The 27,501-nt window shown below is 42.1% G+C and overlaps 1 protein-coding gene across 3 annotated transcripts in view; it reads right to left on the bottom strand.

Moving 5' to 3' along the window:
* Positions 1-208: 208 nt before the first annotated feature.
* The window catches only part of Kif3a (kinesin family member 3A), a 39,809-nt gene continuing 12,516 nt past the window's right edge, over positions 209-27,501 (bottom strand). Inside the window, exons 5-19 of one of the 3 annotated variants that reach the window (XM_057773888.1) lie at positions 24,905-25,010; positions 18,581-18,720; positions 17,848-18,045; positions 17,411-17,585; positions 15,111-15,209; positions 13,242-13,313; positions 11,264-11,272; positions 8,361-8,517; positions 7,800-7,980; positions 7,518-7,628; positions 6,769-6,894; positions 4,313-4,366; positions 3,973-4,041; positions 3,340-3,464; positions 209-1,248 (exon numbers count right to left, since the gene is read on the bottom strand). In XM_057773888.1, coding sequence (XP_057629871.1) covers positions 1,200-1,248; positions 3,340-3,464; positions 3,973-4,041; positions 4,313-4,366; positions 6,769-6,894; positions 7,518-7,628; positions 7,800-7,980; positions 8,361-8,517; positions 11,264-11,272; positions 13,242-13,313; positions 15,111-15,209; positions 17,411-17,585; positions 17,848-18,045; positions 18,581-18,720; positions 24,905-25,010 — 1,671 coding nt within the window. In that variant the 3' untranslated portion in view covers positions 209-1,199. The remainder of the gene's footprint in view (positions 1,249-3,339; positions 3,465-3,972; positions 4,042-4,312; positions 4,367-6,768; positions 6,895-7,517; positions 7,629-7,799; positions 7,981-8,360; positions 8,518-11,263; positions 11,273-13,241; positions 13,314-15,110; positions 15,210-17,410; positions 17,586-17,847; positions 18,046-18,580; positions 18,721-24,904; positions 25,011-27,501) is intronic. The other 2 variants (XM_057773886.1, XM_057773887.1) reach the window with 2 other exon arrangements.

Here is a 27,501-nt window from a genome sequence, read left to right as displayed (position 1 = left end):
TTCACAGCCTACACACAGCTCTGTAATTATAAGCCATTATTTACCCAAACTTCTAAAATCATACTAACCTAGTCCTAACTTGGGAAGTCTCAAAACCTTTGTAATCAAGAGCTTGGAGTGGTCGCACAATTTCAAACTTAGAACGCATGATAGGTTTCCGAAGCATAAGACCTCATAAACTTAAAAAAGTTTTATAAGTAGACACCAAAAAAGTAAAAACATTTATTATAAAAATTTATTATAACTTATTTTACTATATATTGAATATAACTTTTTCGGAGAGGAATATGGCCTAAGTGGATTAATCAACAGAAGAAACTCAGAACAGTATTTTCTATATATGTAAATGCTATAAAGAAAATTCAAAGGTATTCTTCTGGTTTAGCTTCATTTTCTGAAAAATGAGACTGGTTTCAATTTGTATACAGTCATTTCCATCAAAACTTAAAATGCAGCAATAGAGTGTCTGTAAGCCGTACGTCCAGGGAAACCTTTAAAAACGTGTGTGAGCAAGGGTAGGTGGTCAGTGTTAGCTTTGGGAGGGAAACCAAGCCAGCAACAACAAGAAAGGCTAATGTGGGTGGGGTTAGGGTGAGAGAAACTGGTGGAGGGTAGAGGGTGGCCAGATGAAGCACATGCTCAAACTGTACCTTTAGAATGCAGACCTGCAAAGCTGTCAAATTATACATTTCTACAGTCATCTCATACCTAAATGCACAAACATCAGTATAAAGTCAGAATGCATTGAGACAGGCCTGTCAGGTATTAGGAGAAGTTACTGTTTAGATGAGCCCCCAGGCATTTGACACAGGACAAGGTGATCTGCTATGCACTGTGTGCAAACGAGACAGACTTTCTTCTACTCTGAGATTCTGCTTATCTAGATACACAATAGTTGAGTACAAAGCTAAGAGACACACATTCACATACAACCACAATGTTCTGTAAGAACTGCGCCCTGCCTTCCACAGAGCATTGCTGCACAGTGTGGCATCCCCAACAGTCATGACCTATGCACACATGTTACAGAAACTTAAGAGTCTAAGAGTTATTAGGAAAATTACTATTTCCAGTCTCACTCCATAATTTACAGCTTACATTCTATGAATTACACAGGTGTCCTCAGTGTCTTAATTAAGGATGTCTGTCCAGGCATGAGAATATCGCTCTTTTTTATTGTAACCTTAATTCTGTAACATTTACTGAAGTAAAGAATCAATTACGGTCTCAGGCTTTGCAGAACGCTTTCTGTTAAGAGAAGAAAAAAAATGCAAGGTGAGTGCTCTTCCCTAACAGACTGTCAACACATCACGTGGCCGGAGTCCACAATGGACCAACACTGGTCATGCCTGACCACAGCAGTTTGATCGATACCCAGAGTAGGTAAGGTTACCAAAAGCAAATACAAGAACAAATTACCACAGTACGGTGATCCAGAGTGGTGAGGAGCTGAGCACAGGGTCAGGCAAGGTGCAGACAGGTGTCCACTAAGCTTATCAGGGATGTCCCTTGGTCATCTCCTCCGAGGCTAACAGTACAGAGAGCCTCAGAGAAGCAGGACTCCCAGTGTCTGAGCCTACAGCACTTTCATGTGCCTTCTCTGCTCCTGTCAGCACACTGACCTGCATGCTTCTCACGAAGCACTGCATGGGCCCTCACAGAGAACACAAGCACATCATCTAGCGCACATATCTGCTTCTTTCCCACGAAGACTAGTTTTTTATTCTGTTACAGAGTTGAGTCTGGATCACGTTGGCTCACAAGTATTTTCTTTAACTTAAGCTAAACAAAAAGCGTATTTTATAGTGGTGCACTATAGAAACTATATCTAATAGCTTATCAAATTATTTAAGGTCTATACAATTTAAAAAATGTAGCTGAACTTGAGAGACCTCATGAAAGCAATCTGGATTCTCTTTATAAAGACACCGGTCCAGTAATAATGGGGCCTCTGTTCCTACACTAATGGGGGACAGAACCACTCACCAGCTTGCTCCACTGCCCTTCTCTGCCTGGCTCATTACTGCCACATCTGAAATGCATCTTCCTAACGACCACGGAGCTCAGAGGAGGATCTATTAACCCTCTAACAGGGAGGGACCACTCAAGAGCTGTTTTTCAGGACAGATTACTTTGTTCCCCGATATTACACGTGTGGGGTTGCAGAAACAGCATGACACTTAAGAGCACTGTTGTTCTTCCTTAGGACCCGAGTTCACACCCCAATACCCATACTGGTGGCTTACAACCAACTATTCCGGGAAATCTAACACCAGTGCACATATAAACATGCAGGCAAAACACTCACATAAAGATAAAATAAATACTTATATATTATAAAGATTCCATCTGAAGATTCAGTTAGCATATGAAAATCTTTAAATCACTTCATCTAAATGCTAAAAAATGCAAAAATATTATTATACATTTTAGCATGTAGCTGTTTCTTTCTAGCCGTAGTTTAATGATTCCAACATTTTTAGTGTTATATTACATCTAAAAAACTACGTAACATAAAGACATAAAACCCATTAACTTCACCTTATATGTAAAGCAAAAGTCTTGCAACTGGTGCAAATTAACTTAGTGTAGGAACATGAGGAGCACTGCCAGCCCAGGCTTCCCAGTGAGCTGACGAGATGAAGCGCTGACTACTGACTACTGTCACAAGCGGTGCTGGGGAGAAACGCATGCTTCCCTTGAGAAATCAACGTCCTTGAGGCAGTATCTTTGCCAGATAACTGCCCGGATGAATATAGTATTTGAGGAGCCTAACTAGCACTTAATTAGTTTCTTAGTAGGAGAATTATTGTGAAAATGAAGACCCTAGACAAGACAGTAGGTGGTGGGTAAACTCTAGGAACGAACAAGGCAAGCTGAAACTAGTTCTGCTCCTCCCATGGCAGAAGTCTGAAAGAATGCAGTTCTGTTTCTGTTTTGAGACAGGGTCTCATTTTGCAGTTTTGGTTGTTTTGAAATTTGAAATGTAGACAAGAGCTCTGCCTGCCTCTGCCTCTCAAGTCCTGAGATAAAAGGTGTGTGCCACTACAACGGTCCCAGAATGCAATTCTTTTGTTTGTTTTGTTTGTTTTTTGAGACAGGGTTTCTCTGTGTAACAGCTCTTGCTGTCCTGAAACTTTTGCTCTATAGACCAGACTGGCCTTGAACTCACAGAGTACAATTCTTTATCCATATTTTGCTTATCAAATTGTAACTGCATAAGAACATAACTTCAAACCACGCATCATGTTAACTAAAGTTTGGCTTCCTTGAGATATATCTAACCATAGTATCACAACACAGTCACTTTAGGACTTTAGGCCTTGGGGCTGTCCTCACCTTCTCCCAGTCTTTGGCCTTGCTTTCCCCTTGGAGGTCCGTGGCCTTTCTAGCTTCATCAAAGACTGACGCAGACTCTCCTCTGTATAGGCGAGGTACACGTGGGAAAGATCTACTTCAAAAGGCTACAAGAACGAACACACAAACACACACACACACACACACACACACGAAGTTAAATCAGATTTGAGGAAGATTTAAAACACAAACTGACACTGGGCAAAAGACAACAATATCAAATACCCTTTTGAAGAGAGTCTTCTATCCTACGCTGTAAATGCACTCTAAGTTGGAGAATTACGAGCCCAGACGTAAAGAAAAACTGTCTTCCTTTCTCTAAAACCAGCACTTTGGATGACCTGGGACTGAGGGAAGCAAGGCATCCTAGTCTCCCGCCACATCCCACAGCCCAGAGCGGTGAAGAGGGCACAGCAGAGAGTGACAACAGGCCATGTTTGTGGCAGGAGTGACTTTTGCTAAGTGCATGCCCAAGAGCAGACCTGTCCTAACAGCCCCACCCAAGAGTCTCTTCTCTTTTACCAAAGAACGAACGGCTCAGCCCACACACTAGGAACAAGGCAGCAAGCGACCCCCATTCTAGTAAAGACAAACAAGTGTGTAAAGTGCTCTCACGTCTCTCTCCTTCTTGTCAGGCACTGGGGTTTGTTTCCTCATGTTATTTCCTGTGTAGGCCACACATTTCTCAAAAAAGGAAAAGAGGGAAGAGAAATGTCTAAATCAATACTGAGAACTGGGAAGGCCGCTGTGAGCCATCCTGACGGCTCACTAGCAAACATGATGTGAACCCTGGAGCAAAAAGGCTCCAGTGTGCACCCAGCACCCAGAAGCACCAGGCCTAATGCACTGCCACAAATGGTTCACCGAGTTCTGATCTGATCCACCCAGCACCACCTTCCTCCATAGCAGTCCGCACCAGCTCCACTCCATAATTTCATGCAGCGTGAATACTCACCAGCTGCCATTCTCCTATGTCTTCATTCCAGTGGACATAGTTTTCAATCATTTCCTTTAGAAAGAGTCAAAGCCAACTTTTAGTCAACAGTTAGAACACTGAAAACTATGACCAGAACTGACAGTAGATGTGTGGCTCTTCCTGTATCTGTCACTAATATTGCTCATGAGAATCCCTTTGACTTCCCCATGCCTTGAACTAAGCTCTTTTTAAGGGCACTTCTCTCTCCCTCCCTCTCATACACATACACACACACACACACACACACACGCACGCACACACACGCATGACGAGGGTAGGGACAAGTCATGGAAGTCATGGTCCCTATGTGGCGGTCAGAATAAGCCTTTATTGCTGAACCATTTGACCCATTAGACCTACACTTCCATCAGTGTTAAGTGAAAAAAGCTGTTTCTAAACATGACATACTGCATCAAGCATTTAAAAATACACAGTCCTTGGGCTGAAGAGTTAGCTGAGTGGTTAGACCAACTTTTCTGGCAGAGGAAATAGGTTCAGTTCCCAGCACTACATAGTGGCTCACAACAGTATGTAACTCTAATTCCAGGGGACCCAACACCTCTTCTGGTCACTGTGGGCACCAGGCATGTGCATGGTACGTACATACATACATACACACACATACAAGGAAAATATCCATATGCATAAAATAAAAATAAATTTAAAGACACACACTTCTTAAGAACACATGTGGATACTATTCAACTACATTAAAAAAAAAAAAAAAAGCAAAAGTTGAATCCTGGCAATCAGGAGGACGGGCAAGCTGGGCTGGAAGAGGCCAAGGGTAAAAAGGCTGGGAAAGGACTCAGCTAGAAACGGGTCACAGTCTAGCTTTCAGCTAACCTGGGTTATCAGTCACAACATGGAACTGGAACATCCAGGAGTGTACCAGAAACCCAGCACTGACTCAGGGAAACTGAGGTCTGAAGGGAAAATTTCAGAAAAATTTCTCATAGCTTTTCTGAGATTCACAACATTGTGAATCTACTAGAAGGTGGTATGGAGAGATGGCTCCAGAGCTGAGTGCTCACTGCACTTGCACACACCTGTGGCTAATCCCAGCATCCACACCCACCCAGTAGAGGGGACCCAATACTCTAGCCTAGACTCTGTGCACAAACTCACATTCCCATATACTTAAAGAAAAAGATAAGATTTTAAATTATGCTGGTGATTAACAACTACCACCTGTTTGAAAACGACTAGTGCTGATGGCTGACTGTACAACCACGTGAACGTCTTCAGTGTTACTGAACTATAAAGATGACTATAACGAGCATTTTCATGTTCTATTTTTGTACACACACAGAGGACAGCAGCATATTCTGATTTTTTTATTTAAGAAAGTAGCTATGCATATACTCCATGTACATGAGTGTTTTGTCTGCATGTGTGTCTGTGCACCACACATCTGCCTGATGCCTATGAGGACAAAAGAGGGTGTTGGATCCCCAGGGCTGGAATTACAGATGGCTGTGAGTTGCCATGTAGGGATTAGATCTGGATCTCTGAAAGAGCAGGCAGCGCTCTTAACCACTGCCACCTCTCCAGTTCCATCTCTACTTTCTAATAAAATATGTCAATGAATCAACAGGACCTTCACCTAGGTTTCATGCATTTACATGAACCAAGATTCTTCCTTTCAGTGGACTGACACATTCTTATTTAGATACTTAGATACTCACAAAGAGAATCGCATTTTAAAGAAAACTAACACCTTTTGTGCTGGCTCGCCTTATGTCAACCTGACACAAGCCAGAGTTATCTGAAAGGAGAGAACCTCAGCTGAAAAATGACTCCGTATGATCCAGCTGTAACGCATTTTCTTTCTCTCTCTCTCTCTCTCTCTCTCTCTCTCTCTCTCTCTCTGTCTTTCGAGACAGGGTTTCACTGTGTAGCCCTGGTTGTCTTCTCAAACTCACTCACAAAGACCTGCCTGCCTTTGCTTCCTGAGTGTTGGGATTAAAGATGTGTCCCACTACTGCCTGGCAGGTATTTTTCTTAATTAGTGATTGATGGGAGAGGGCCCAGCCCATTGTGAGTGGTGACATACGTTGTTTGGTGGGCCTGGATTCTATAAGAAAACAAGTTGAGCAAGCCAGTAAGCAGCATTCTTCCATGGCCTCTGCATTAGCTCCTGCCTCTAGGTTCCTGGTGTGTTTGAGTTCCTGTCCTGCCTTCCCTCAGTGATGAACTTAATGTGGAAGTGTAAGTTGAATAAATCCTTTTGTCCCCAAGTGGCTTCTGTCATATTGTTTTAGTACAGCAATAGTAACCCTAAGTCACTTTTATATGATGGCGTTAGTTCAAGAAAGCTTTACAGAGGACAGCTGCAAAGTAAACATGTAACATCTTAATTAGTTACACGGGCTTATTCTTTATTCTTTAGCCCTTGCCAATGACCCAATGTCTAAATCAGACTCTCCCCTCACCTGGTAATCCTGAGGTATGAAGTTATCAATAATGAGCATCTGAAGCCGAAGCTCACGGCTGAGCTGCCGAATGTTCTCCAGGAGGCCTTCAATTTCTCTCTGATGCTCTTGCTGGAGATCAGCCATCTACCAGAGAACCCATGACAGTATAAAGCAAACAAGATTTTAAGCAATAAGTCAGGCGGCGGTGGCACACACCTTCAATTGCAGCACTTGGGAGGCAGAGGCAGGTGGATCTCTGTGAGTTTGAGGCCAGCCTGGTCTACAGAGTGAGTTCCAGGACAGGCTCCAAAGCTAAAGAGAAACCCCTGTCTTGAAAAACAGAAAACAAACAAACAAAACAAGATTTCAATCACAAATACTGCACTGAGCCCAGGACACTGGTCTATAAGGCCTGGTGAGAACTGGCCAGTTCGTGCACAGACCGATACTGTCACTTAGAGCCAGGGGCAGGACCACACTGCAAACACACAGAAAGGAGTGTTTTAGTGCTTCACAGCTGTAACCACACAAAGCTAGGTTGTGGGGGCAGTGGTGGCAGTAGGCAGTAGTCACACTTTTAATCCCAGCACTCAGGAGGCAGAGGCAGGCAGATCTGAGTTCAAGGCCAGCCTGGCCTACAGAACAATTTCCAGGACAGTTAGGGCTATATAGAAAAATTCTGTCTTAAAAACAAAAACAAAACAAAAAACCCATAAGCTCACATTAAGATTCTGAACTGCATTGTGGGCAGTTTCTAAGACACGAACCTCTGACTTTGCAGCCATCAGCATGGTCCAGACTTTCTTTAATTTCTTGGTCTTTCCCTGCGCCTCCTCTTGCAGACTGGTATATTTTTCCTCAATGTCCAAGCGTTCTTGCTATGATAAAAACAGGTTAAGTTCAGAAAGTTTTAAGTTGCAAATTCAACGCAACAAATGATCTAGATGTTTCCTAACTACTGTCTTCAAGTCTATTTCCACCCTATTTCCGGGAGTTTCCCTCTGGAAAGGGCAGGCATGCCTCACACACCATACTCAACATGGCGTCACCTCTTTCTCCTCGAGTTCTTTCCGAAGTTGCTCAGCTCTCTTCCTCCTCTCCTCCAGCTCCATATTGGACTCCTCAAGAAGCTTCTCTTGCTCCTCAGCTTTGGCCAACAAGTCCACACCACCAACAATGACCTTCTTCTCCAAAGCAGAGAGTTTTTCCAGCAAAGACTGGTGCTCTTGTCTATAAGGAAGAGGAGAGCACTCTAAATTCCTGTCTGCCGCTCTAATCTCACTCCTCCATTGAAGGAGAACTGAAGATGCACTTAGAAAAGCTCAGTCATGTGATTTATCTCTCCAAATCATACCAGTACATGGCATTAACTCATCAGTTAAGGTATCATTCACATTGGCCACTATTTTCTCCTACAGAGAATAAATGATCAGAAAGACCCAAGCTTTAAAAATATCACACACGGTGGACCCTCTACCCTAAAACAGAGATCTTGGAGACAAAGATCAAGCTTTAGATTATTTTTTAATTGCTTGACTTTCCTGATGCACAGTTTTATGAAGAACACAGAAACTGCAGCCACGAGCCTGTCTGGACCCCACCACACTCACTGGGCTTTCAGAAGGTCCTTCTCCCGTCTCTCCAGTTCAGCTCTAGCCTTGTTTCTTTCTTCTTCTTCCATGTCAAGTTTTGTTTCCAATGCTTTTCTCTCCTCATCAATTTTCGCTTGCATTTCCACCATCTTATCTGGGGAAACTTTCTTTTTACCTATTTGAGTCATGTAATTGCAGCAGTCACTAAAAGCAGTCAATGTTTCAGACATAAGAATTAGCTTAGTATAGCACTGTCTATACCCAGTCAGCAAATGTTAAACTTCCGTTTCTACTTCGTAGTTCCTAGACTTTTTAAATTCATTAATAAATTCAAACTGTTGTTCAACTGTATAATGATATGTAAAGGGAAAACAAAAAAAAAAAAAAGGAGAGAAACAAAGTAGATGAGCAGAAAAATAGGGAAAGAAAGTAATAGGAAAGCCAAATAAAAAAGCAAAGCTTGTGGGTCCCCAAATGGCAAGGAGAGGCTAAAAGGGAAAATGATTCTTCAATCATTTTCACAGCCATTATGTAAGTTACTCATTTACAGCAGGTATTTTACACTGATAAGCTTCACTGGTAAATCACATATGAGCCTCCAAAGTAACTTACTATGTCAAACTAGACCATCAAAGTCCCTAACTCTGATCAAATATGCTAAGACAACAGTCAGTAGAAGCAAAACCAACTAATAAGATGGAATGCAGCTTCCAGCTGACTGCAATGTCCAAGCACGTGTAGGTGTATGTACGCAGCCTGCTCACACAAAGTTCATCCGTGAACCTCAACGCCATCAAGTTAGATGAAAAAAATCAGAAAGAGAAAACAAACACTAGCTTATTAAAACGGTTCTGAAACTGAGCCAATGACAGTTCATTTCTGGCTGATGCAAGTTCTTAGAAACGCGCTCCCTTGGAACAACAAGCATTTCACAGAACTGTCAGACCTGAGGCTCTGCTGAGAGTCTGCCATTCTCAACTTCCTTCCCGAGGGACGAGGATGGAGGATTACAGATTAATGTCTCCACCCCCAAACCCAGCTCCTCCTGCTAAGAAGGAAAAGGGACTGAAAAAAATCATGATTGCACCACAGATCTGAGTATATTCTTGTAGGAATCATGAAAGGCAGGGTCATGCATAGGCTTTTTCAACTCAACACAAAATCTCATTAGGAACTTAAGGGTTTAATGGCATCCTTCCTTCTACAGAACCAAAGTCTAAAGCAAAATCTAGGCACAAAACCAAAGAGGAACTAAGAGCTGTGATCCAGGCAGTTGGTGTGGTGTGATTCACTGCACTCCGTGTCAGCGGTGGGCCTCAGTCTATTGGCACAGCCACCTGCCTTTAACGTTCTGAATTACGCTGTAGAAGAAAATTTTTCACAAATAAGTTAACTTCTATTCCCAATTGAATTACTTGAAAAGATTTTTTATCCATAATAATACTTACTAAAAATTTGAGGAGAAAAGTCTAAGTTGAGGTTTTCAGGAAGTATATGCAACAATAAAACATGTATGTAACTTCCACCTCAGGACTACAAATGTTTAGAGAAAATCGCAAATACATTAAAACCAAAATAGTGTGTGTGGAAGGCGTGGGTGCCAAAGGCACAGACAGGTCAGTAAATGAATCTCGGATTTTTAGTGCTTTGTTCTGCTAATGTTATAAAGGGTTCCAAAAACCCATCAGGAGGGAGTAATACAAAAAGGGTTGCACGTAAAAATATATAAACACTGTCTCTTGATGAACTGACTGCCTTACATAGTAATCCCTTCAAACCCATGTTTTGGAAGCAGGTGTCTCACTGTGCACGAGGGCTTCACGAAGACACTCTCTACACATCTAGGGTCAGTTCAAAAGTCCACACATTCAAGTCCCATGTGGCTCTAGGCAGAAACACCGTGACAAGCCATGGCATTATTTTTCAGATAACACTTTAAGTTAAATGTGACTGTGTAAAAAGTAAAAATTTGGTGACCAATAGTTACTTGTACATAAATCTTTAAGGCATTCCTTGATGCCTTAATCCTGAGCATGTGCTCCCCTGTGTACAAGTCTTAGCCTCCACTGGGAAGGAGCTGCCAGGAGCCTGAACTGGTCTGTGCCCCTATGCAGCCACTGAGCACGTTCATCCCTCCAATGGGATAAGAAACTACATGTGCTTCTAAAGACATTTTTAAAAGGAGATGGGGGCGTAGCTCAGTCCTTGGCCACCAGGTGCAAAGCCCTGGGTCCTTCCCAGGACAATACACACATACACAGTCTCCTCAACCAAATCAACTTAAAAAAACAAAACAATCTCAGAAACTTTTCTAGTTCCCCATGATAAAACTTTGCACAAAAATTTTAAGTAAATAAATCTAAAAAGGCAGCTGGGTGATGGTGACACAGACTTTTAACCCAGCATTTGGGAGACAGAAGCAGAAGGATCTCTGTGCGTTCAAGGCCAACCTGGTCCACAAATTGAGTTCCTGGACAGCCAGGGCTGTTAATCAAAGAAACCCTGTCTAAGGGAAAAAAAAAAAAAAAAAAAAAAGAAAGAAAGAAATCTAAAAAGGCATTCTGATGTCAAAGGGAGGTAGTGAGCCTTTCCCTTCCCCTTTGCCAAGTGCTACCTGAGTGAAGGTGACCTGGTAGGGTGGGTGTAAGGGTAGCACTAATGTATCTGCATCACAAGCACCCATGGTGTGGACTCTTGGCCTGAATGTCAAATCAATTATAAGTGTATTTTCAAAAATTGGTTTAGTAGATTATTAAGGATTTAGGGGAAAAGTTTTTTAAAATAGTTAAAATGGAATTAAAAAAAAGACAGATACTTACCTTGTAAAAATTATTAAATTAAAAAAATGTGAAGAACTTAAATAAAAGGTCTTGAGAGAATGAGTAGCTGCACCACGTGGAGTGCGAGCCAATCACACCAACCTGCTTGGTCTTGCAAAGAAGCGGTAAGCGAGTCGCAGACAGGAAGCATGTGCACAGAGATGAGGAGGGAAGAAAGGAAAACATTATTTCCTTTGTAAAACAGAGAAAACGTGTAACAGCATTCACTTGGCATGAGCAAAGACATGAATCAAATAATCAAAACTGAAATAGAGTCCACAGAAAAAGAAAGCATGTTCCATAAGAAGACACCACGAATGCTAGACGCAATCAATCCCCTCTGTGGTTCCCACACAATCCCAGGTGCCCACAGTGCCCCTGCAAGTGGACCAGCTCAGTGCATATGCTGATGGATTACACATGGAATTGGGAACCTACTGAGACCTGCAAAAATATCTAAAAGGGCAAAAACAAAAATGAAGTCAATTTTTAAAATTTGCAAGTTAAAAGGAACAAAGCTCTCACTGTCCATCTCCAAAATTTCCCAATTCAATGTTTCTCCTATAAAGACACATTACAGGTGTTCCCCATTTTAAGAAAATCCACCAGGTAGACCTGAAGTAACTACACAGATAAACTATTTTGCACAAGTTTATACTGGTCGTGAGATTAACAACAGGGTTAATGAATTTTAAAGGCAGTAAGTTCACAATATTTTATTTCCTAACTTGATTTGTAAGCAGTTCTCTCTGAATACGTAAAATGAAGTGCACCTGTATAGTAGCAAACTTACATTCAGCCTACGTGTTGATTGTTCTCGGTGATTAAATAATGACTAGATAAATAAATGACAGCTGATGATTCAAGCAAGGGACATTGAATGACCATTCATATTTAATGGGAGGGGTAATACACACAAGTTACACACAGCAACCACATGCTGGGACGATAATCTCTCCACCTCCCCAACGCATCCACGTTATGACAACAAAAGTTAAATGCTAGGCATGAAAACAGCAATTAAAGCTTCTTGAATTGGAAAAAAAAGTCTTGAATTGAATAAGGTACAACTCATTTTGTAACTTACTTTCATATAACTACTCTCTAAGAATGGTAAGTGTAAGAACAGAAAACTAAATTACAATGCTTCCTCTCATATATTTTCTCTCATTTCACAGTTTATAATACAAAACTGTGCTTCTATGTGGTGTTTGAACAATGTCATGAGTTTTATAAATTATCAGGTGAGGTCAGCTGTTCTGGTAATTTGCTTCAACAGTGTTCACAGACACAGTGTCTTGAGATTCCTGAGATTTTCCCTGGTAAAGCTAAAAGCAATGGCCTTTGCCATTAGTCTGGAAAAGGTAAGGACACAGATAATGCTTTAAGAGACAGCAAGCTGCAAGGTGGTGAAAGCAAGCATCACTTCCATTTTCTTCTGAAAGTAGAAACAGACAAAATTAAATAATGCTTTTTAACTTACAGTTAAAAAAATATCTAAGACTAGAGAAGTCTAGACAAACTTTTTGTACTCTGTGTGACTCCGAATTTTCTAATCACATTTCAGAAAGAGTCTCAAAATTGACCGGTATTAGGAGTGGGGAAGCATCCAGTTGGGATGAAGTGCTACTCGGTCTTCTTCACCTGCCTTAGGCTTCGCTCATCCTTTATTTGGAGCACACACGGCCTGTTACACTGGGCGCTGTTGCACCAACAAACATTAATTTGTACTCGTAGAGATTCAAGATGTGTTGTTCACATCTCTTACACTGACCAGAATTAAAAACATATAACGAAGCATAAAAGAGAATCCTGAGAATTATTCTTTCACACAGCTCACTGGCTCTCTTGACATTATCTCAGCAGCAAAGGCATGAGTCTTTCTTTCACTGTCTCAAACATAGGCTCTGGCCTATGTTTCAGTTAACTGAAGCCATGGCAGGGTGGGGCCACATGCTTTCCTCCTGGGAGCCCAACATGAACCAGTCATGACAGGGAGTGGGGCAGCATCTCTCAAATGAAGCCCATGAGTGATGGAGAAGCCAGAGCTCTGTTAGAGAAGGTGAGGGCCGCCACTCACGAGGCAAGAACTCATCCAGAGGCTTCTCTATGACAGAACATGTGGAGTCTGAGCTACTGCTGCTGCTACTGCCTGGAAGACAAAGAAACGAGCCCACGGAACCAGAGAGAGGGAACAAGAAATGAACAAAAATACACAGAGAAAACTTGAGTTCTGTAGGAAGAATTTAGAGGACAATCAAGCTTTGCATTCAAGAGCGACTCACTCTAGCTTACAACTAAGTCCAGCTGCTTCCTTGTCACAAAGCCATGCGGGATTAAAACTGCATTTCTTTACAGATCCGCAGTAGTGCAAACCCCACTACTCATCTGAACATAATTATTCAGAGGGTTGAAATGACCAAAATGTCACCTAGTGACATGCAAGTCTATATACACTGCTAAGAAAAAGAAACAACTTTAAAATGTAAAAATCACACAATTCACATTACTGAAATCAGCCACTCTTCATTATAGACAAGGCACTGTCTCCAAGTCCCATCCCCCCAAAACACACTATCAGATTTTACTTATGTCTAAAGCTTGACAGCATAATTAACAAGGCTCAGAGAAAAATGTTAAGCTTCTCAGCACAAGTTAAGACATATTTAAAATATTTTAACATATTAAACCGTGGCACTTTTTCTATATAAATTTATTTTTAGTAAGTCTACTCTCAGTTCAAGTAAAAAAAAAAAAACATTATTTTACTCTGAAAAACTAGCTATGAATAAAAACACTTATTTTTTTATTTTCGAGACAGGGTTTCTCCGCAGCTTTTTTGGTTCCAGTCCTGGAACTAGCTCTTGTAGACCAGGCTGGCCTCGAACTCACAGAGATCCGCCTGCCTCTGCCTCCCGAGTGCTGGGATTAAAGGCGTGCGCCACCACCGCCCGGCTAAAAACACTTTTTAAGTCAGGGACTGATAAAGAGTTTTTGCAAAGGGCCAGGTCACGTGTTTTGATGTGAAAGAGCCATAAATCACACGTAAACAAATGATTGTGGCTGCTTTAAGAACACTTTAAAAAAAAAAAAAGGCTCCACATGGACATGGCCAGCACACTGTACTCTGCCAACTTCTGCCCTACTTGGTGCTTTTTCTGTATTCTGGATGTACAAAATCTTCAGTTTTTAATTTGGGATCTCACCGAGCAGTGATAGGCTTGTTTTCACCAAGACTGATTAACTATGACTGTGCAGCAGCCTGCAGGAGCTGAGGAGCGCTCAGGGTTTGAAATGAGGCAGGGACCTTCTTTTCTCTCTGCCCTCTGCAGCCTCAGCAAAGCAGTTCATGCTGGAAGCTGCTCCAAAGGGTGAGGATGCCACACAGTTTACAAAGAAAGAACTTGGGGGGCGGGGCGGTGGTGGCACACGACCGTAATCCCAGCACTTGGGAGACAGAGGCAGGAGGATCTCTTTGAGTTCAAGGCCAGTCTGGTCTACAAGAGCTAGTTCCAGGACAGTCAGGGCTGTTACACAGAGAAACCATCTCAAAAAAACCAAAAAAAAAAAAAAAAAAAGGATGGACTTCAGTGAAAAACTGTATTCCTCACGCAGCTCACCACCTGCAAATTATTTTTAAAGGCTAACATCACTTTAAGAAAAATCCCACGTTATCCTAGTTTCAAAAACTGATAGGGACCTAACAGATGTAAAGCTGGAAGATAGTGTATCTCCTACCACAGTTTCACAACTTAAAATTTTACAGGAGATGATATGGCATCCTGGGTAAGCAAAACAAACAAGAGAGAATGTTTACAAAGTTAACCATATATAGCGTAAGTTCCCTGCTGGAACCAATACCATAATTAAAAATGCCAAATATAAAGTGGACATCATCAGGGAGCAATTCTAGCCAGCTGTGAGCGATCAGAACATGAAGAGAACTTACCCCTTCTCTTCTTCCTTTTCTCTCCATCTTCTCCAAGTTCACCCTCCTCATTATCATCCTCCTCCGACCCACTGACGTCAGAGCCTGAAACTTCTTCCCCTTGAACAGAAATTTAACCATTTTTAGTCTGTACCAAGTCACTGGCTATTTAGAAAATGCCTATATTCATTCAATTCATTACATTTTTGTTGCTCAAACACAAATTGAAAATCTACCTAAACGTTCACAGTGTACCTGACAAGCAGGTGTACACTGGGGATCCCTGGGGTTTGCTGACAAGCCAGCCCAGACTACTTGGGGAGTTCCAGGTCCATGAGAACCTGTCTTCCCCTCGCCCACCGAAACAATGAACAGTATTTGGACACATTCTGTTATTGTCTCTAAGCATGCACACATGCACATATTCACATGCAACCTCACACACATGTACACAGAAATTTTATTTTACTTTCTTAGAAAAATTAATTTTTGAGACAGGACCTAACTATGTAGTTCCAGCTGGCCTGGAACTCACAGCATTCTGGCTGCATTTGTCTCCTGAGTGCGGGGTTAAAGGTGTACCTTCATGCCTAGTTATAAATTTTATTTTACAGTCCTGAAAGAGAACTTAAAGTCTGACACATGGTGAGTAGAGGTATAAACATACACAAGGATTACGTGCTAGCATTTGCATTTTTAAAAATGTGACAATTAGCTGGGTGGTGGTGGAGTACTTTGATCCCAGCACTCAGGAGGCAAAGGCAGGCATATCTCTGTGAACTCAAGACTAGCATGGCCTACAAAGCAAGTTCTAGAACAGCGAGAGCTGTGAAACAGAGAACTCCTGTCTCAAAAAACAAAAACAAAACAAACAAACAAAAAAGTCCTTTAATGTCTTTGCCTACTGAACATAGGGTCAGAAGAATAAAAATGAAGTGGAACACATCACAGAGAATATGACTATACGACTGCCTCTGGCTGCGTGCCCAGCACATACACAGGGACTGGAACATGTCTACCCAATGTGCACAGCCACGCCATCACAAGGACTAAGAGAACTCCGGGTGGTGGTGGCGCACGACTTTAATCCCAGCACTTGGGAAGCAGAGACAGCAGGTGGATTTGAGTTTGAGGCCAGCCTGGTTGGTCTACATAGTGAGTTCCAGTACAGCCAGGGCTACTGAGAGATACCCTGGGGAGAAGGAGAAGGAGAGAAAGAGGGAGGAAGGAGGGAGGGAGGAAGGGAGAGGCAGAGAGAGGGGAAGGAAATGAAATCATCAAAATGAAGGCACGCATTCAGCACTAACTAGGGGAATAAAAGATCTTAAAAACAAACTGGCTACAAATGCCACCTAGTGGCCATTTAAAAACACAACTTTACTATCTGTGAAGTGGTTCTCAGGCTTCTTCCCCAGACACACCAGTCGTCTCTGGGTCTTCCCCCAGAGACTCCAATGGCTTAGACTCCAGGCCCTTCACCTGCTGCACAGGGAGTCTACACCAGTCAGAGAGGGTTCATCCCCCTGTTAACGGCGTGGGAGTTCCAGAACTGATCAGGAAGTTCCTCATCACCATCAGTCGGACTTCAAACTTTCCTGTTTTTGTTTTGTTTTGGTTTTTCAAGACAGAGTTTCTCTGTGTAGCCTTGGCTGTCCTGGAACTCACTCTGGCCTCGAGCTCAGAGATTGGACTGCCTCTGCCTCCCAAGTGCTGAGAATAAAGGCGTGCACAGCCACCACCACCATCAGGGGCTGTGACTTCAAACTTTGTAATCTAGATGGTCTTAGAAAACATTTTCTTGCCGGGAAATAGTAGTGCATGCCTTCAATCCCAGCACTCAGGATGAGGCAGCAGGCGGATCTCTGTGAGTTTGAGACCAGCCTGATCTATAAAGCAAGTTCCAGGACAGGCTCCAAAGCTACACAGAGAAACTCTGTCTCGAAAAACCAAAAAGAAAAAAAGGGGAAAAAAAATTTTTCTTAGAAGACTCATATTCCTCAGAAATAGTATTTTTAAATGTCAATGTTACAATCTAACAAAGGGCTCAGGAGGTAAAATATTTGCCCTCTAAGTCTGACATGAGTTCAATCCCAAAAACCATAATGCAAGAGAGAATCAGCTCCCACAGGTGTCCTCTGACCTTCACACATACACCACGGCATGAGTGTGCTTGCACTCACACATGTCCAACATACACAGATGCACATGCGTAAGACACCTTAAATGTCAGTGCTAGAGGCTACTGCTTGGCAGGTTGTTCTGGAAGTAAATGCAGTGGTCACCAGCAAGCCTCAACTACAGTAAGCTTTGTGAGAAGTTACCTTCCTCAAGCTTTCTCTTCAGCTCTTCTATTTCTTTCTGGAACTGACGAAGCAGAGCGTCCTTAGGGTCTTCATTAATTCTCGCTTTGTTTTTAATGTTCTTGGCTCGGTTGGCATACCGCAAGGTACTGATGGTTTCATCGTAATTATAATCTGCTGGCCCAATATTTGCACACTGTTGAATTAGAAACGTAAATCATTCTACACAGCTACTAATATCATCATTACCAAAACAAATGCCCAAACTAGATAGACAGTTTGGTCTTCGAAAAACCAGTACATAGGTACGGAAACAACACAACCACAGGCAATTACATTTTGTAATACACAAAGAAAAGGAATTGATTTGTAAAATGCTATTCACATCAATTATGGAAATAAATTAGAATCTTAAATTTGCCTTAGACAAATTAACTATGCCATGACTGAAGTCTTACCATCATGGTTTTTGAGTTCCCTCCCAAGGAATCCTGCAGAAGACGCGTCAGTTTAGAGTTCCGATATGGCACATGCGTGCTTTTTCCATCCACCAAGGCAGAGATGACATTGCCCAGGGTGGAAAGTGAAAGGTTGATTTTTGTAGCTTCCTTGAGGCGCTGTCCCGTGGCTCCAGTTTTCGCTTGTCTTTCTGACCCCTAGCAATAAACAGATAAAAACTAAAGTTTTTTTTAAAACCAAGAAGTACTTTTCTAAAATCTGGGTTTTTAAAAGTAATTTAAAATATTCCAATGTAGCGTCTGAAATTCACTTCAAAACAATAAGGGAAAAAGGAAGAATAGACAAAAAAGTCTAGGCAGTAGGTGAAAAAAAGCGCAGTCATAATGCTACTATATCTACTGTCAGATATCCCACAATAATAAGCAATTTAAAATCACATGTACACCATGCCTTTGGCTTTAATTTTTTATTAACAGGTAACTGGAGCACAAGAAAAACTCTCCCTTAAGTAGTAGCATCCTGTGGGCTAGAAAAATGGCTCAAAGGTTAAGATCACTGAATGCTCTTCCAAGGGTGCTGAGTTCAATTCCCAGTGCTAACATAGTGGCTCACAACCAGCTGTAATGAGATCTGGTGCCCTCTTCTGGTCTGCAAGCACACATGCAGGCAGAACACTATATACATAATAAATAAATCAATCTTTAAGGGAAAACGTAGCGTCCTGTTACTTACAGCGAGATCCACAAGATGGAGCTTCCCCATCCTGACATGCATGTTTCCATCAACACCTTTCTCGCTACACTCTATAGTAATTGTAAAAATGGCATGGGACCTTGAACTGTGCTCATTCATGTTAGTTGCACCAACAGAACCTTTAACAAAGAAAAGAAACCCTTAAAAACTGTAACAGAATGCCTTTATGTTTACTTTTTTTTTGTTTCCACAGGGTGTTCTGTAGCCCAGGCTGTCCCTGAACTTTGATCTTCTATCTCTCTACCTCCTGCGCCACCACACCCAGTTTATGGAGTGCTGGGGATTGACCCAGGACTCTGTGTAGTAGGGAGCTGCGGGCCTCTTCCCACAGCCTGGCTCATGGCTGCCTAGCTAGCTTATGCCTGTTTACTCCGCCTACCTAATTTTTTGTCCTATTAAAGGGGCCAAGGCAGTTTCTTTATTATTTAACCAATGACCTTCCTCCCTCAACTCTGTGCATGCTAGATAAGCACTCTACCAACTGAGTTACCCTCAGCCATCTGTAATGAGATCTGGCACCCTCTTCTGGCCTGCAGGCATACATGCAGACAAGAACACTGTGTATATAATAGATAGATAGATAGATAGATAGATAGATAGATAGATAGATAGATAGATAGATAGATAGATAGATAGATAGATAGATAGATAAATGGGAAAAGAATTGCTGACAACTCTTTCCAGAGAGAATTTTGTTTGGGACTCTAAACCACAGACTGATTTGCACACACACATTAGAAATCAATACAACACTATTTAAAACAGTGAGACCAGAAAGATCCAATACAATATTGTTTAATCTACTATAGAATAGTTAAGTCACTAATCGGTCATTAAAAACATGATGTGGGGTTGGAGAGATGGCTCAGAGGTTAAGAGCATTGTCTGCTCTTCCAGAAGTCATGAGTTCAATTCCCAGCAACCACATGGTGGCTCACAACCATCTGTAATGAGATGTGGTGTCCTTTTCTGGCATTCAAGCAAACATGCAGACAGAACACTGTATATATAATAAATAAAATAAATCTTTAAAACACACACACATACACACACACACACACACACACAGGGTAGATCCATATACAGCAGCATCAAAAGATGCCAATTCCACAGGAACTTTGTTAAACCATGAAGAGTTTGGCATGGATGGTGCATGTCTTTAATCTCAGTGCTTAGGAGGAGGCAGAAGCAGGTGGAACTCTGTGACCAGGTTCATCTATATATCAAGTTCCAGGCCAACCAGAACTACCTGTGAGACTTTTGCTAAAATCAAAAGTAAACAAACAAAAATTTTAACACAAGCTAAGCAATCAGTGTAGAGATTCATTCTTTTAATCTAGTACTTAGGAGGCTGAGGCAGGAGGATCACAAGCAAGACAGTTCTGTCTGGTCTAAAACTCCCTCTGTAGACAAAGCTGGCCTCAATCTCAGAAGCCCATCTCCTTTGCCTCTTGAACACTGGGTGTGGAAGGCCATGGGAATGTAGAGCAGTGACAACTAACTAGTGTTTAACAAGCCAACTCATCTAGAAAGGCCATGGGGTCACCGGCTCTGGAAACCAATTGCTCCTGTCTGTAGTTTCTCATGAGTCACTTCATTTCTTCCCTAAGAACTTCATTTCTTCCCTAAGAACTTCATTTCTTTCCTAAGAACAGCTTTGGGTGTATTCCCACTGCTTGTGTGTTTATCTCATGAAAACATTCCATCCACTGGGCACACATAGCTGTGGATGGTTAGGAAGATGACTTCTACTATTGTATAATTCTGATGAACAGAAATAATACTGGGATATTTTACATTACTCAGACTGACACAGGGTTCTCAGTCACAAAGACAGCCTTTTACACAGTAACTTTAGACTTCAGAGCAGATTCAAAGCAGGCTAGCTGCCCCTAGAGACTATCTGGTTGTTCCTAGAGACAAATACATGAGGTCATTTTCCCAGGTGTTGTTTTACTGAGTCAAGACCAGAGCTTGAAGCAACTTTAGTCTGCATCTACTCCCCAGCCTCAGGGTTCAGTCAACTGTTTACTGTCTGGGAACCCTCACCAGCTTAGAGCTACGTGTAAGGCCACAGTTGCTCACTGGCCAGTCACTGTGACATTCCTAGCCCAAGAGAAACTACATGACTTATCTTGGGCTTTGAGTATGAGTCGGGCCCTGAAAATGTAACTTACAATTAACTGTCCAGAGTTTGTCTGTGGGAGAGGAGAGGGCAGCAATGCAGAGAGAGAAAGACGGCCGAGAGAAGTGTGAGAGATGAAGAGAGGACGCGTGAGAGAAGTGTGAGGGAATGAATGAGTGATGAGTAACGAGCGAGCGAGAGAACGATACAGAAGTGTAAGTGAATGAGTGTGAGAGTGGGTGTGTGTCAAGAGAAATATGCAGCAGTAAAGAGATGTAACTGAATATAAAATATGTAACTCAGCAGGACAGGGACGTATTATGTAAAGAGAGACTGTCAAGAAACAGATTATTTAAGTTGAAGTTCCTTTCTTATTAAGCTACCAGCAGAAAGCTGTTGTTTCCCCAGATAGAAAAGTCTAGCAACCCTCAGATCAGAATCTTTCCTATGTCCCTGCTACTCTGAGGCATTCTCTTGGCTACCCTGAGCAGATCTAGGAGCTGGACTCCCACAGTCTGCGTCAACTGGGATTAAAGAAAGGTATATGCCATCATACCTGGCAAGACTTTTATTTTTTAGATGCGAAATCTATAACAATTATAGAAGAAAATGTTGGTTTAATTTTGCTTTTCTTTTCAACAGAAGGGAAGCAGTATATATTCTAGCTAACTCTCACCCTACCACGTAGTGATTGAATTCCTCAGACATGGTATTTAAAGTACATCTCAGTTTCCTCATTCATAAAGGAGGAACTTTATATCCCCACACTACAGTGAAGATTGATCATCCCGATAAAGCACACAGCATAAGCACTTTCTACTAAGTGCTCAAACAAAATGTTTTAACTATCAAGCTCTAACAGTATGACAGCTTCAAAGCCTGGCACTATTAAAGGCTGGAGAGCTGGGCCTGGTGGCACACACATTTTATACTAGCACTTAGAAGGTAGAAATAGGCGGATCTCTATGAGTACAAGGCCAGCCTGGTATACAGTGTATATACAGTGAGTTCCAGGACAGCCAAGGCTATGTAAAGAATCCTATACCAAGAAAACAAAAAAATGAAGAAAAAAAGAGGCTGGAGAGATGGCTCTGCAGTCAAGAGTATCTACTGCTCTTCAGAGGACCTGGGTTTGGATCCCAGCACTCGCACAACTGATCACAATTATCTGTAACTCCAGTGCCAGGAAATCTTTTGCCCTCTTCTGGCCTTTGTGGGCAATGCATACATGTGGTGCACTTACATGCATACAGGCAACATACTCATATACATATAATAAAAATAAATAAAGTCACTGGGTGGTGGTATTGCATGCCTTTAATCCCAGCACTCAGGAGGCAGAGGTAGGCGGATCTCTGTGAGTTTGAGGCCAGCCTAGTCTACAGAGTGAGCTCCAGGACAGGTTCCAAAGCTACAAAGAGAAACCCTATCTCTAAATAAATAAATAAATAAATAAATAAAGTCTTATTAGGACAGTAAGACCCTGCCTCTAAATAAATAAATAAGGAAGGAAAGGGAAGGGAAGGAAAGGGAAGGAAGAAATGAAGGAAGGAAGGAAAAGACTGGTATTAATGAAAAGAAAGCTCCAAAAAATCAGTTGCCTTCCTATACACTAAGGATAAGGAAGCAGAGAGAGAAATCAGAGAAGCATCACCTTTCACAATAGCCACAAATAGCATAAAATATCTTGGGGTAACTCTGACCAAGGAAGTGAAAGATCTATTTGACAAGAACTTTAAGTCTTTGAAGAAAGAAATTGAAGAGGACACCAGAAAATGGAAGGATCTCCCTTGCTCTTGGATTGGGAGGATCAACATAGTAAAAATGGCAATTCTACCAAAAGCAATCTATAGATCAATGCAATCCCCATCAATATTCCATCAAAATTCTTTTTTTTTTAAAAAAAATTATTTATTTATTTATTTATTCTGTCTGCTTGTATGCCTGCATGCCAGAAGATCTCATTACAGATGGTTGTGAGCCACCATGTGGTTGCTGGGAATCGAACTCAGGACCCTTGGAAGAGCAGGCAATGCTCTTAACCACTGAGCCATCTCTCCAGCCCCTCCATCAAAATTCTTCACAGATCTGGAGAAGACAATAATCAACTTTATATGGAAAAACAAAAAACCCAGGATAGCCAAAACAATCTTATACAATAAAGGACTGTCTGGAGGCATTACCATCCCTGACTTCAAACTCTATTACTCTATTAAAAACAGCTTGGTACTGGCATAAAAACAGAGAAGTCGACCAATGGAATCGAATAGAAGACCCTGACTTTACCCCACAAGCCTATGAACACCTGATTTTCGATAAAGGAGCTAAAAGTATACAATGGAAAAAAGAGAGCATCTTCAACAAATTGTGCTGGCAAAACTGAATGTCAATCTGTAGAAGAATGAAAATAGATCCATATCTATCACCATGCACAAAAATCAAGTCCAAATGGATTAAAGACCTCAATATTAGTCCATACACACTGAACCTGATCGAAGAGAAAGTGGGAAGTACTCTACAACACATGGGCACAGGAGAACACTTCCTACGTATAACCCCAGCAGCACAGACACTGAGGGCATCATTGAATAAATGGGACCTCCTGAGACTGAGAAGCTTCTGTAAAGCAAATGACACTGTCACCAAGACAAAAAGGCAACCCACTGACTGGGAGAAGATCTTCACCAACCCCGCAACTGACAAAGGTCTGATCTCCAAAATATATAAAGAACTCAAGAAACTAGACCGTAAAAGGCTAATCAACCCAATTATAAAATGGGGCACTGAGCTGAACAGAAAATTCTCAACAGAAGAAGTTCAAATGGCCAAAAGACACTTAAGATCATTCTCAACTTCCTTAGCAATCAGGGAAATGCAAATCAAGACAACTTTAAGATACCATCTTACACCTGTCAGAATGGCTAAAACAAAAACACCAATGATAGTCTTTGCTGGAGAGGTTGTGGAGAAAGGGGTACACTCATCCATTGTTGGTGGGAATGCAAACTTGTGCAACCACTTTGGAAAGCAATATGGCGGTTTCTCAGGAAATTCAGGATCAACCTACCCCTGGACCCAGCAATACCACTCTTGGGAATATACCCAAGAGATGCCCTATCATACAACAAAAGTATATGCTCAACTATCTTCATAGCAGCATTGTTTGTAATAGCCAGAACCTGGAAACAACCTAGATGCCCTTCAATGGAAGAATGGATGAAGAAAGTATGAATATATACATATTAGAGTACTACTCAGCAGTAAAAAACAATGACTTCTTGAATTTTGCATACAAATGGACGGAAATAGACAACACTATCCTGAGTGAGGTAAGTCAGACCCAAAAAGAGGAACATGGGATGTACTCACTCATATTTGGTTTCTAGCCATAATTAAAGGACATTGAACCTTTAATTCGGGATCCTAGAGAAGCTAAATAAGAAGGTGAACCCAAAGAAAAACATATAAGCATCCTTCTGAATATTAACCTTCATCAGGCGATGAAAGGAAACAGAGACAGAGACCCACATTGGAGCACCGGACTGAAATCTCAAGGTCCAAATCAGGAGCAGAAGGAGAGAGGGCATGAGCAAGGAACTCAGGACCACAAGGGGTGCACCCACACACTGAGACAATGGGGATGTTCTATCGGGAACTCACCAAGGCCAGCTGGCCCGGGTCTGAAAAAGCATGGGATAAAACCGGACTCGCAGAACATAGTGGACAATGAGAACTCAAGAACAATGGCAATGGGTTTTTGATCCTACTGCACGTACTGGCTTTGTGGGAGCCTAGGCAGTTTGGATGTTCACCTTACTAGACCTGGATGGAGGTGGGTGGTCCTTGGTCTTCGCACAGGGCAGGGAACCCTGATTGATCTTTGGGCTGACGAGGGAGGGGGACTTGATCGGGGAAGGGGGAGGGAAATGGGAGGCAGTGGCGGGGAGGAGGCAGAAATCTTTAATAAATAAAAATATTTTTAAATAAAAATAAATAAATAAATAAATAAAAATAAAAGCACTCTATGCTATTGTTCACTCACATATGCTCCCTGGATAGTAAATAAAAAGAATGGACTTAAAAAAAAATTCAACCTCTATTGGACAAAAGCTGTGTTTACTTGCTTCTTAACCAGCATTCGAATACAGGCATTTCATCACGGTTATTAGCACACTTACGATTTTTGTGGCCTAGTGTCATGATTCTATCCATATCGTCAGCATTATTGACCACATAAGCTGATAAATCTTTGATATACACTCCCACATCAGGCCTTTCTTTAACCTAAAAAGCAAACATAAATCATGCCTAAGACTGTATTTATGATGTAAAATTTCCAGTTATTTACATAGGAAGAAAGCGAAGATGGCTATGAACGGGGACCACACTCACAAAGGTGATAATGCAGCAGCACGAGTGAACCCTGCACACAAAGTACTTGTGATGCCATGAATAAAACACAAGACAGCGTGAGACGATAGTTCACTAAAAACTGTACGCGTGCGTGCAGTGCACGCCAGGGCACACAGATCAGAAGATAACACGTGGGAGTTGGTTCTCTCCTTCCACCATGTGAATCCTCAGGCTTAGAGGACATCCCTTTTACCTGTTGAACCATCCTGCCACTCTGGGAATGTACTCAAGGACAAGCTAGTAAAAGGCCCAGGGTAAGCTTCAGCAATGTGATCTTTAACCTAAAACTTGCAAAAATAGAAGGCAGACTGGTTTGGGGTAGGAGAACACTGACAAGGATCTTCAAATAGAAAAATCAAGCCAGGAACTTATAAAAAAATTTTTTAAAAAAATCCAATACTAGTATTTAAAAGGTTCATTTTTCCTTGTTTGTCTTGTATCTTAAAATATTTTTAAGATGGCACTATCCCCCAAATTTACCACCCGACTCAGCAGCTGTGCTTCAGTGACTTATACTCAGATGGGTTTATATTTGTGGCAGATGCAGGTAATTTTTGTTAGTACCCTTTGTACAAAAAGGACCTTAATCTGGCAAGCACTCTATTCCAATTTGTTTTCATGTTTCTTTTTTATTTATTTTTTTCTCATACAATACATCCCAACCATAGCCTCTCCTCCCTCCACTCCTTCCAGTCGCTACTTCCCATCTCCTCCTGCCCCTGAATTCTCCCTTCTCCTCCTCCCTGCTCCCACTGTTCCTCCCTTTCCCTTCAGAAACAAAGCAGGCCTCCCAGTGATATCAACAGAACACAGCACAAGTGTGGTTGTTTGAAAGAAAATGGCCCCCCAAAGGGAGTGACACTATTAGGAGGTGTGGCCTTGCTGGAGGAAGTGCAGCACTGTGGGTATGGGCTTTGAGGTCTCTCTTGCCCAAGCTTCTCTCAGTGTGACTGTCAGTCAAGTCAAGATGTAGACAGCACCATATCTGCCTGCATGCTGCCATGTTCCCCAACATGATGATAATGACTGAACCTCTGAAACTGTAAGTGAGCCACCCCAATTGTTTTCTTTAGCTGGGAGGTGGTGGCGCACGCCTTTAATCCCAGCACTCGGGAGGCAGAGGCAGGCGGATCTCTGGGAGTTCAAGGCCAGCCTGTTCTACAAGAGCTAGTTCCGGGACAGGCACCAAAGCAACAGGCACCAAAGCTACCCTGTCTCGAAAAAACCCAAAAAAAAAAAAAACCAAAAAAAAAAAGTTTTCTTTATAAAAGTTGCTGTGGACATGGTGTCTCTTCACAGCAATAAAAATCTAACTAAGAGATGCAACAAGACTAAGCACAAACCCTCATATCTAGGCTGGAAAGGCAACCCAGTAGAAGAAAAAGGATCCCAAGAGCAGATAAAAGGGTCAAACATGAGCTGGAGAGATGGCTCAGAGGTTAAGAGCACTGGCTGCTCTTCCAAAGGACTCAGGTTTAATTCCCAGCACCCACATGGCAGCATAACCACCTGCAATTCCAGTTTCAGGAGATCTGACACCTTCACACAGACATACATACAGGCAACACCCCAATGTACACTAACTGAAAGCTTACTTCTGTTACACCTCCACTCTCACTCCCACAAACACCCCAGGCTAAACAAGCACAGCGTGTGTGAAGAAGACCTAGCACCCATGCAAACTCCTTGACTGTTGCTTCAGTCTCTGTGAACCCCTATGAGCCCAGCTTAGCTGATTCTGTGGACCGCGTTCTCCTGGTGTCCTCAACCCTTCTGCAGAGTTCCCCAAGCTCTGTCTAATGTTTGTGTGGGGGTCTCTGCATCTGCTCCCACCAGCTGCTGGAGGAAGCCTCTCTGGTGACAACGGGACTAGGCACTCCTCTACGAGTGCAGCAGTCTGTTCCAATTTTTTTTCCTTTTTTTCTTTTTTTTTCAAGACAGGGTTTCTCTGTGTAGCCCTGACTGTTCTGGAACTCACTCTGTAGACCAGGCTGTCCTCGAACTCACAGAGATCCGCCTGCCTCTGCCTCTTGAGTGCTGGGATGATGGAGGAGTTATTTTTATTTAATAAAGAAACTGCCTTGGCCCATTTATAGGCCAGTCCTTAGGTGGGCGGAGTAAACAGACAGAATGTTGGGAGAAAGAAGCCGAGTCAGGAGTCGCCATGATTCTCCCATTTCAGACAGACGCAGGTTAAGATCTTCCCTGGTAAGCCAACTCGTTGTGCTACACAGAATATTAGAAATGGGTTAGATCAATATGTAAGAGCTAGCCAATAAGAGACTGGAACTAATGGGCCAGGCAGTGATTAAAAGAATACAGTTTCCGTGTAATTATTTCGGGGCATAAGCTAGCCATGCGG

This window comes from Chionomys nivalis, chromosome 7 (genome assembly GCF_950005125.1).
Source record: "Chionomys nivalis chromosome 7, mChiNiv1.1, whole genome shotgun sequence".
NCBI lineage: Eukaryota > Metazoa > Chordata > Mammalia > Rodentia > Cricetidae > Chionomys > Chionomys nivalis.
The sequence above is the reverse complement of the archived record's forward strand: the minus strand, read 5'-3'. Positions and strand labels throughout refer to the sequence as shown.